We start from the raw sequence: 11,702 nt of genomic DNA on the forward strand, positions 1-11,702 counted from the left end.
CTCTCAAAATCTTGTAGGATAATGTGGTGTAATCTTATGAAACCGCATTTAAACAAACTTAAACTGCTTGTTTACATCCAAAAAGCATGTTTGGTATGAAAAAAATAACACATCATGCCAAGAGTGAAACATGGTGGTGGCAACACCATTCTCCAGAGTTATTTTATTTTTTTCTACCTTCAACCTTTTGACTTTTTTTATCTTGTCAAGGTGGATAAAGTTACTAGTCAGTTTTGACCCAAAACCTTCTTCTGTCTTCTAGAAAGGTGAAGATAAATAAGCATTTTATTTACTGAGCCCAATAATACATTCATGTCAATAATAAAGTGGCTTAATTAGGTCATAATTAAAGTTTTTGGGTGGCCTATCCAGAGTTCAGAACATAATCTGACAGAAAATTTGTGGGGCCTCCTGAAGAGGACTGTGAAAAATAATAGATGTCCTTTCAGTCTCATAGATTTTGAGAACTTTTGCGAGCCAATTGTGCAAAGTTAAGATAATTAAAACACACTTTAAGGGTGAGCTTACTTATACTTACTACAATTGTTTCTTTAATGCATCTGTTTTTCTTTTAAATTACACAGAATATATGTTTAATTAAGGGTTAAAAGTGTTTTTAAATGACATTAGTTAAAAAAAAAAAAGAAAGGAAAAAAAAAGAAGACGTTTGGTTTGGGGACCCAAAATGTCTCTAGCCCAGGGACCTGGATCCTCTTACATCCGGCACTGTGTGTGGATCATTAAAAACTAGTAGTTTCCACCTAAACTTTAATGTCGGCGCGCCTTCGAACCTCTGCGCATCCATGCTGCGCAGCATTTCGGGATTCTGCGAAACAAACATAAAGAAAACCCGGGAATAAAAACGCTTCTTTTATCATTTTACTGACTGAGTTTCTTGCAGAGAACAAACAACAGAGCGAGTAGGAAGTTTGCAGCGAGGCTTTGAAAAGTGCTGCACTGAACAAGCTGTTCCGCACGATTTGAAAATAATCTGCGTGTCAGTGTCATCTTTCTTATGCAAAGCAGCTGTCTTTGAAGGCGGATCTTTTGGCAGGTTAGACCGGGACGGAGACTCCGACCAGCTCAGACGAGCACAGCCACCAGACGCATCGAGCGCCTGCCCCGGGGAGGAGCGTAAATCCTGCGTTTCTTGGGAAACACTTTATATTAACCCGGAGGATTTTTCTTTCTATCTCACTTATTTAATTTAGAGTGCTTCGCATAAAGGACTGGAACTACTTTTTTTCTTGTTATTATTCTCTTTTTTTATTTTTTTATTTTTTTGGAAGTTGTTTCTCACGGACCGAAATCGCACTGCAGCAGGCGCGGAGGAGCACCTAAATGCCGATAAAGTGTCAGGAAGCGTGGAAGCGGACCGAACCGAAAGGAAACTAAAATAAAAATAAAATAAAATAAAGCGCATGGGGTAATTTCATGCACGGTGTCAGAGAGAAGTAACCAGGGGGCTTCTTCAGCCGCCAAAGTGAACGTTTTGGGGGAGAGCATGGACCTGACAGCGCGCTCGCAGCCAGGAAACACCTTCTCTCCATCGCGGGATTTCTCTTTTCATTCAACTCTGCAACTCTGAGCTGAGGAGAGGATGATATTGCAGTGGTTAGTTAAGTAAGTTTCTCTACGCAGCACCTGCTCTGTTTCGGTTCAGACTTTTTTTTTTTTTTTTTTTTGAGAGAGAGAGAAACTTGTGTTTTTCCTGGTTGCACTGAACAGTTGACTGCATTTTTCTTCAAGCTGAGAAAGGAGAATGTGTTCAGCTGTGATCCCGGTGCCTCTGCTGCTGCTGCTGCTGCTGCTGTGGAGCAGGGGCAGCTCCTCCATCAGCTCTATAGATCCTGACTGGTCAGGAGAGGGAAGATGCCAGCACATCAACATCCCTATGTGCAAGGACATTGGCTACAATATGACTCGCATGCCAAACCTCATGGGTCACGATGATCAGAAAGAGGCTGCGCTGAAGCTGCAGGAGTTCGCAACGCTCATCCAGTTCGGATGCCACAGTCACCTCAAGTTCTTCCTTTGTTCGCTACATGCTCCCATGTGCACGGAGCAGGTGTCCAACCCCATCCCGGCGTGCAGGGTCATGTGCGAGCAGGTCAAGTTGAAGTGCTCCCCGATTCTGGAGAGGTTTAATTTCCCCTGGCCCGACTCTTTGGACTGTTCGCGCCTTCCGACCAAAAATGACCCAAACAACCTGTGCATGGAGGCGCCCAACAATGGATCGGACGAGCCCCCCAAAGTGTCCCACACTCAGCCTCCAGATTTTAGGCCGCAGCAGCCTCTGAGTGGGCAGGACCTGCACCTTAAGGACAGCGGCAGCAAGCAGATGTGCAATCCCGGCAAGTTCCACTTTGTGGAAAAGAGCCAGTCTTGTGCCCCAAAGTGCTACCCCAAAGTGGATGTTTACTGGAGTCAGGGAGACAAGCAGTTCTCCCTGGTGTGGATAGCCATCTGGTCCATCCTCTGTTTTGTCTCCAGTGCCTTTACCGTGCTTACTTTCCTCATCGACCCGCAGAGGTTCAAGTACCCCGAGAGGCCGATCATCTTCCTCTCCATGTCCTACTGTGTTTACTCCGTGGGCTACCTCATTCGGCTTTTTGTGGGAGCCGACAGGATAGCCTGTGACAGAGACAATGGCGTGCAGTATATAATTCAGGAGGGCCTGGAGAGCACTGGCTGCACCATCGTGTTCCTCATCCTGTATTATTTTGGCATGGCCAGTTCCCTCTGGTGGGTCATCCTGACTCTAACTTGGTTCCTCGCTGCTGGAAAGAAGTGGGGCCACGAGGCCATCGAGGCCAACAGCAGCTACTTCCACCTGGCGGCGTGGGCCATCCCAGCCATAAAGACCATCATGATACTGGTGATGAGGAAGGTGGCCGGCGATGAGCTGACGGGCGTTTGCTACGTGGGCAGCATGGACGTCAAAGCTCTCACGGGCTTTGTACTCATTCCTCTTTCCTGCTACCTCATCATCGGCACGTCGTTCCTGCTCTCTGGCTTCGTGGCCCTCTTCCACATCAGGAAGATCATGAAGACCGAGGGGGAGAACACGGACAAGCTGGAGAAGCTGATGGTGCGCATCGGCGTCTTCTCCGTCCTCTACACCGTCCCCGCCACCTGCGTCATCGCCTGCTACTTCTACGAGAGACTCAACATGGACTACTGGCGCATCCTCGCGGAGGAGCAGAAGTGCGTGGACGGGAGCGGGCCGGAGTCGGACGAGTGCGTCATGAAGGCCTCGATCCCCGCCGTGGAGATCTTCATGGTGAAGGTCTTCATGCTGCTGGTGGTGGGCATCACGAGCGGCATGTGGATCTGGACCTCAAAGACACTGCAGTCGTGGCAGAACGTGTTCAGCAGGAAGCTGAAGAAGAGGACGAGGAGGAAGGCGGCCAGCGTCTTCACCAGCAGCAGGCCTTACATCAAGCCTCACCCATCCCTCAAAGGGCAGAACACCAAGTACGAGCCTACGCGGCAGCCCCCGACATGTGTGTGAAGCGGGCCCAAACAGACTTTTAAAACCCTAAAAGCAAGACTGGTCCAGAAAGCACAGAGGTTCATGTTTTATGTATGCCTCATGCATTGAGAACATACATGTTTTTTTTTTTGTTTTTTTTTTTTTTTTGTATTTTCTGCAGTGTCACCCAACAAGAGCAGCCTTTGTTTGAAAAAAATCTCCTACCCCTTCACTCGCTTGTTCTTTTGAGGAACTTGGAATAACAGAAAAAAAGAAAATCCTATTATTTCCTGGACAAAAAGAGTGGAGTAAACCGTTTGGATGTGCCACGGCGTTACTTGAATAATGTGCAATAGATGTTTTCCTTTCTGGCTAAAAAGACACTTGTACTGTTGGTGACAGATTACAGACAATGTTAGGACCCCAGTGCACAATGGAGGCAAATGGTCAGAGAGATGAGTGCTGTTTCCAGGCTTTTTTCATGGAAATTCAGCCTGTTTTCATATATGTTTGAACTGGACTGAAAGCAGCTGCTGAAAGGCGCTCTAGATCCTTATGAAACACCCATTGTGAGGCGAATCCTCGCAATAAATTAATCAAGCACTCGATATTGAAAAGATATTTGTCCACTGTGTTCTTCCGTTGTTGTTGTTTTTTCATTTCTTTGCTGTTTTATAGTGCAAAGGAGTGTTTGTATATGTTTCTAAAAAAGAAAAAGCCAATATTTTATAGAAAAATTAATAATAAAAAAAGAACTAGTTTTAATTGTTTTTGCAAAGCTGGAATCTCTGAGTGAGTGTCTGTTGATCAGATGGCCTTTTAAACTCTCACTGCTTTTAATTGGAGTTATTCTTCTGCCACTCAAAATATTTTAATACTTTGATTAAAAGATTACTTTTAAGAAGAAAAAAAAGAATAGCCATAAACATAACTAATGAGGGCCTCCAAAAGCCTATTTTTTGCTATCTGGTAAATGCTCCAAATGTACACTGGCCCTCTGAAACAGAAATGGCATTTCTAAGCTGAATATCTTGCCTTACTTTGTAGAAAATGGGACATTGTTCTGAAATGAGCTGCAGGCAAAGAGTGGCATCTCCATTCTTGTTGTCAAGTGTTTGAAAAAGAAACTGCTGTACTTTTGTGCTCATTCAATTTTGGCCTTATCTAAAGAAGAAGAAGAAGAAAAAAAGCAAAAAGAGAAAAAAGAAGCTGAAAAGGCTGAGTGCGGCCTTACTTTGTTCTCTGCGTGAGACGTATGGTTTAATTTCTCCATCATATTTTAATATCACGCAACATAATGTCAAAACAAAACAAAAACAAAAGCCTTTATTCCAAAGAAATCTGGATCATCCTCCTGTCAGGATAATTGGCATTCCTTTAGATGTTGAAAATTATTTATTAATTCTTAACAACATGGATGACTGTTACAAAGGTGTTTCCCCGTTGTCTGGATCACATTTTTCATTCATTATGACATTTATGGGAGTCTCTTTAGGAGTTTTTTTTTTCTAGTTTCTTACCGGATCGGAACAAAATACAGTTTTAATTTCAAATCTTATTTCTTTCTCTCCGACCTTTGTTTCTGTTTAACTCATCCGCATCTGTAAAGCGATTAAACAATTTTCCTGATGTCACTCAAGACCGGATGAGAGTGTCTGAAGTTGGAGGAACACTTTAAAGCTGAATGTGTTGTTTCCTATCGGCGGGCCGTTTTAAAAGGAGTCGAGCATTGTTTTAAAGCGGCTATTTTAATTATCCACAGGGATTTAAAAAACTAAATACGTTGATGTTGGTGTCGTCACACTGATTCACATGCTGAGGGGCCACAAGTCTGGTCTTGAACGTACGTAACGGCGATTGTCTCTGTGGTCCTGTTGGAAAAGCATGGATACTTCATCCATATGTCAGTTTTTTTCTTTTTTTTTTTAAACCAGGTTTAAAAATATGCAGGGATACTGAGCGTTTGTCAGAAGGTAGGACTCGTTTTGGGTTTTTGATGTTCGAATGTCCTTTTCTTGAAGAAGAAGAAGTAGAAGAAGAAAGAAAAGCGGGTTCTCTGTGGTTTATTAACCTTTCTGAGGAGTAGTGTTCCTCCGTCCCCGAGGGCATTCAAGTTCCAGCGTCGACCCGACCAGTTTCAACAGTCAAAAAGCACATGACTCACAACCTCTATGTGGCTGAATCAAAGTCAGCCAGTGTCTATTGATACTCTGAGCAGCAGAAAAGGTGTGAGCGTTTCTGAGAGCCTCAACAGAGGCCACCTGGATAAGAGCCCCCGAGGTGTCTGCGAGGCTGTAAATATAAATGACAGTTACCACCTCTCTCCAGGACTTCACTTCTCTTCTTGTCCTCTCTTCAAAGGAGGGGGAAAAAAAAAAAAGTCTGCTCAGAGCAAGGGCACAACACCATTTTTTTTTTTTTCAGCTTAATTCACTCTCAGCTGCGCTTGGGCTTTTAGGAGTAGAAATGTTGATTCGTTAACCCAGTGTTATCGAGATGGGAGTGTTTTTCAGTGGGATGGTATGAATAAAAAAGAGAGAGAGAAAAGGTTCACGTTGGGCTTCTTCCAGGGACGTATCAAATAAGATGTTACCTTAGGAGGAATGAGGGGAATCCCAGTTCAACCCGTACCCATGTATCCCAATGTCATGTCAATTCACCTCTCTCTTTTCACCAAACTAAAGAGAAAACAGCGGTTTAATGGTGTGTAAAATTAAATATTCTGAATGAAAGAGATTTGTTTGTAACTTGTGTTGCTAATCACTACTTGATAACTGAAGACAATGCTTCCGGCTTTTCACCTGCCTTTGCAAGAGCCGAGTCGTTTCTTGAGAGAAAGTCCTGCAGAATCATACTCCGTCCCTTGGTTTCATAATAATAAATGACTTGAACCCTGTGGTTCTCACAGTTTTTTATGTCAAGTACCACAACAGTACGTGTCAGAGTCAGCCCAATATTTTAAAAGGCCCTGAGCAGGCTTTCATTCGAGGGCACACTTCCAGACGAACTTGGTAGAGTCGGGGAGGAGGAGCAGATTTTTAGGTTCTTTTGTTCACGAGCAACCGCAGTGAAAAAATGCTGAACAACTGTGAAACACTACAGTGTAAATGAAGTGTGAAACCAGCTCACACGTAGGCACCAGAAATACTTAAATTAGCTTTTAATATATAAATGAACAATACAATAAATCACGCAGATATTGCCATTTTATGATAAAAATGATTTTACAGCTCAGACTATAGCTCTGGCCCAGGTTTCTTTTTCAAATATCGCTTTCTTGAAAGACATTATATGATAAAATTACTTTACAGTTCAAATGATACAGAATTTGCTTACATGTCAGGCCAACTCATGTCCATTTTATAAAAATGTAATCATTTTGAAAGACATTTCAACTCTGACTTTTTCAATTTATGCCGGCATGACAGAAATATGAAAAATATTCATTCATGCTCCTCCAATGGTTGAGAAAATCAGTTTTATATGCACTCATTCTTCAATAAGAAGTTACGATTTTATCCATTTTGATGTAACTCGTAAAATTTACAAATAGATCCCTAAACATGACCTCAAAATCCAACATGGCTGCCTTGTGTAATCAACCATTAGCCATAACTGCAGTGATAAAATTTGTTTTGTTTGTTTGGTTTTTTTTATGTTTGAATCTTACTTTCACACAAACAAATGCAACCTCAGTTAGTGAAAATGCTGAAAGTACAAAATTCATTGATATACTAACAAACAATATAAGCTTGTTTATTAGTTTGTGTTGTTAGTGAACACACCATTTAGGAAATCCTACTGGCTTTCTGACTTTTAATTTGACTCATTATTAATTGGAAAATACCTCATTCCGAGATCCAAGTTTTGATTGCAAAGGTCAGCGTGACTTTTTCCACCAGCACTTGTTCCTGGTTCTCTCTTTTGTTTTTTGTTTTTGTAAAGTCTGCTTACGTATATCATCGTTTTTGTAGGTAACGACTTCTGTATTCCAAAGTTTCTTTCAAGGTAGCCCAAGTTCCACTGGCGGCCATTGTTCCACAGATTGAGGGGCGTGGCTTTGACCTTTTGTTGTTCCAGTCGCTGTATGCAAGGATTTGCGGGAAACTTGTGTGGCTTTCTGTCCCTTTTTGCGAGCCGTCAAAAAGGCCTCCAATACATACAGTGACGTGAATCAAGCTGCTGGGGATGACTGGCAACAGAGACGACCTCACTTTGATCTGACTCTGAGGCGACGCCCCGTGTCCTCATCCTCAGCTGCTCCTGCAGCACCTGTTTGCCAGTTGAGGCTTGTCTGGTTCGAAGGCAACGCTCAGCCTCTCGGTGTCATACGCTCAAACGTGACGTGTGTACACGCACAAAGGAATGCGGCTGGTCTTCCAGGGCGGGCGGGTTCGCTCAAATGCGCCGGACCCCGATTGATTCAAAGGGGCGTTTTGTGTGTGTGTGTGTGTGTGTGTGGGGGTGTGTGTGTGTGTGTGTGTGTGTGTGTGTGTGTGTGTGTGTGTGTGTGTGTGTGTGTGTGTGTGTGAAATGATGAAAGGAGCGACCGTAAGATGTTCAGGTCCATAAATTCTGAGTTTTGTGCGTGAGGTGTGTTTCACACTTTGAATAGGCACACAGAGTGTTGAATCTAGGGCAAAGAGCACAGTGTATGTGCGCAGTCTGCAACAAGACGCGCTAATAATAGCTCAAAGTCTCCAACACATCAGTCTGAACTGGAGGTAATTGTTCCCAGTCACATGCTGAAGGTGAGAGTAATTACATAAAACCCTGGCAACAATATGCTCTCCCCCTTTTTTTTTTAAATGCATAATGAACTGGCTCAAAGGCAGAGGCGGAGCCAGAGGGGGAGCGGGGGGGCCAGTGCCCCCCCTGTCATCTGATTGGCCCCCCCAATGGCCCCCCCTGATGATTGACATGTAACAGCACCAGGTCATTCCTGTACATTATTTGGACTCATTCTAAGCCAACCTAATATCTAAAGAAGAAAAACAATAATAAATATATGAAAATAAAATGTATAAAACTTTATATAAGTCCATGTGATGACATAAATAAATAGATTTACATCAGGCGCGATACCAGCCTCCTTTATACTTGTACTCATAAAAACGAGCTGACATTGTTCTCCTGTATGTTTCAAATGTGCTGCGCTGTGGTGCAACTCAAAGGCTAAAGCCCTTCATACCTGGTGGTTGTAAAACACCAAGAAGTTATTTACTGATCCTCCACAAAAAAAAAACAAAACAAGAGGGGCCGACAATGTTCGTAGTTTGGAGCAGAGGTTGCGCTAGAGATTTTTCGATGTCCGTCAAAGAAAAAAATAATTTTATTTCCAATTTGTAGTCATCAAACAAAACATTTAGTATTTCTCTGTGAGACCGTTTTTGAAATCAGGTAACATTTCACAAAATGACGTGATTAGAAGATGGCAGAACTCTGATCGTTTCCTGATCACTTCCTTTGGCCTGCGGGAGAAAACTCCCGCAGAAGCGGATCAGCTGCGCTACACGCTCCAAAGCCTCTGGTTCGTTAAAGCTTCCAGATCAGAGGTGATTCTCTGACAGATATTGTTCTTAGTGTGATTAATAATGAGCTCCACGATGTTCTCTGTTCTCTGTGCGTAAAGTTGAAACTGCCTGCGCACCAAGTGTCAGCTGCGCTTAATCACAGTCTGGACAGAAATGAAATTAAGCGACTCCACTTAAATTACCTTTAATTCACCCGCTACGGTCTGAACGCACAGCTTCACAAATTCTTCCTGGTTGCATCTGCAGAGAAATCTGCGCTGATTCATCGACATTTGGATCTGTATGAACCAAACCGAACAATTGAACTCTGCGAGATTTTTTTTCTTTTTCTTTTTTTTCTTTTTAACCCTATGCAGGGTTCGGGCGTGCATTTTTACCAGGATTTTTTATTTTTATTTTTTGCATGGTTTTGCTTCTCCAAAACGGACAGATGTTACGTCTGCCGCGCTCCTTCTGGGTGCGGGAGGGTAACATCTTCAACTCCATTTGTTAAAACTGCAGGGCGAGTTAAGTTTAATTCTTCGCAGCGCCGCATTGGTTGTGCAGCGGACTGCGCATGGATCTAATTAACTTCTGCACCTTTATTTATTTCCTCAAAATAAACTGATGGCTCCTCTGTTTAGACTATAAATGGATTAAAATAACGTTGCATTGTCTTTAGTTTTCTCTGTTCTGTACTGGAGACTGGAGTTAAAGGCACCATTTCAACTAAAGATTTGCAGTGAGATTCCTAACCGAGGTGTCCTGTTCATCACTCTTCAACACGCTGTCAGCTCCCGGTCAGAAAGACGCATTTAGTTCAGTGTCCATGAGATGATATTCAGAAAGGATATTTTTATTGAATGATTTTAGTTGCCTCTGCAGTGAAATCTTTGCGTAAAGTCTGTCATGTCTCCATGTGAACCAGTCAAAGGTGTTTATATAAAAAATTCCCCTCTCACCCTCCGTGGGTGGTCTCTTTCATCCTCTGAGCTCGGGTCCTCTACCAGAGGCCTGGGAGCTTGAGGGTTCTGCGCAGTATCTTGGCTGTGCCTAGAACTGCACATTTCTGGACTGAGATGTCTGATGTTGTTCCTGGGATCTGTTTGAGCCACTGCTCCAGTTTGGGGGTGACTGCCCCGAGGGCCCCGATGACCACAGGCACCACTGTGGTCTTCACCTTCCAGGCCTTCTCCAGTTCCTCTCTGAGGCCCTGGTATTTCTCCAGTTTCTCATGCTCCTTTTTCCTGATGTTGTGGTCACTTGGTATTGCTACATCCACCACAACGGCTTTCCTCTGTTCTTTATCCACCACCACAATGTCCGGTTGGTTCGACATTACCATCTTGTCTGTCTGGATCTGGAAGTCCCACAGGATCTTAGCTCGGTCATTCTCCACCACCTTTGGGGGTGTCCCCCATTTTGACCTCGGGGCTTCCAGTCCGTATTCTGCACAGATGTTCCTGTACACTATGCCCGCCACTTGGTTATGTCGTTCCATGTACGCTTTCCCTGCCAGCATCTTGCACCCTGCTGTTATGTGCTGGACTGTCTCAGAGGCCTCCTTGCACAACCTACACCTTGGGTCTTGTCTGGTGTGGTAGATCTGAGCTTCTATTGCTCTGGTGTTTAGGGCCTGTTCCTGGGCGGCCAGGATGAGGGCCTCCGTGCTGTCCTTGAGTCCAGCTTTCTCCAGCCATTGGTAGGATTTCCTGATATCAGCCACTTCAGTTATTTGTCGGTGGTACATCCCATGTAGGGGCTTGTCTTCCCATGATGGTTCCTCCAGCACCTCGTCCTCTGTTCCCCATTGCCTGAGACATTCGCTGAGCACATCGTCCGTTGAGGCTTTGTCCTTGATGTATTTATGGATCTTAGATGTTTCATCCTGGACAGTGGCTCTCACACTCACTAGTCCTCTGCCTCCTTCCTTACGGCTCGTGTACAGTCTCAGGGTGCTGGATTTGGGGTGGAACCCTCCATGCATGGTTAGTAGCTTCCGAGTCTTAACATCCGTGGCCTTCATCTCTTCCATTGGCCAGCTAATTATTCCGGCAGGGTATCTGATTACTGGTAAGGCATAGCTGTTTATTGCACGGATCTTGTTCTTGCCATTGAGCTGGCTTCTCAGGACTTGCCTTATTCGTTGGAGGTATTTGGCTGTGGCTCCTTTCCTTGTGACCTCATCGAGGTTGCCATTTGCTTGTGGTATTCCCAGGTACTTGTAGCTGTGCTCTATGTCTGCTATCGTTCCCTCTGGGAGTGAGACCCCTTCTGTGCGGACGACCTTCCCTCTCTTTGTAACCATCCGGCCACACTTCTCTAGTCCGAATGACATCCCAATGTCAGTGCTGTAGATCCTGGTGGTGTGGATCAGTGAGTCGATGTCTCGCTCGCTCTTGGTGTACAGCTTGATGTCATCCATGTAGAGGAGGTGACTGATTGTGGCCCCATTCTTAAGTCGGTATCCGTAGCCAGTCTTGTTGATGATTTGGCTGAGGGGGTTCAGGCCTATGCAGAACAGCAGTGGGGACAGAGCATCTCCTTGGTATATGCCACATTTGATGGACACTTGTGCAAGCGGTTTGCAGTTGGCTTCAAGGGTGGTTTTCCACAGCCCCATCGAGTTTGCAATGAACTCAATGATCCAGGTGTGTGGCATTGAGTCATAGGCTTTCTTGTAATCAATCCAAGCGGTGCACAGGTTGGTGTGT

General features: G+C 44.3%; 1 protein-coding gene across 1 annotated transcript; it reads left to right on the forward strand.

Annotated features, from left to right (window-relative positions):
* The first annotated feature begins 341 nt into the window (after positions 1 to 341).
* On the forward strand, positions 342 to 4,253 carry fzd10 (frizzled class receptor 10). Its single transcript, XM_014968927.2, has one exon. It carries the CDS (start codon positions 1,763 to 1,765, stop codon positions 3,512 to 3,514), a length of 1,752 nt encoding a protein of 583 aa, XP_014824413.2. The 5' UTR covers positions 342 to 1,762; the 3' UTR covers positions 3,515 to 4,253.
* The last annotated feature ends 7,449 nt before the right edge of the window (positions 4,254 to 11,702 follow it).

The sequence above is a fragment of the Poecilia mexicana genome, unplaced genomic scaffold (genome assembly GCF_051168715.1).
Source record: "Poecilia mexicana isolate PSO_F unplaced genomic scaffold, ASM5116871v1 scaffold_9, whole genome shotgun sequence".
NCBI lineage: Eukaryota > Metazoa > Chordata > Actinopteri > Cyprinodontiformes > Poeciliidae > Poecilia > Poecilia mexicana.

Bases quoted from the DNA above. Each gene is read 5' to 3' on its own strand.
- fzd10 (XM_014968927.2), top strand. From the start codon at position 1,763: ATGTGTTCAGCTGTGATCCCGGTGCCTCTGCTGCTGCTGCTGCTGCTG.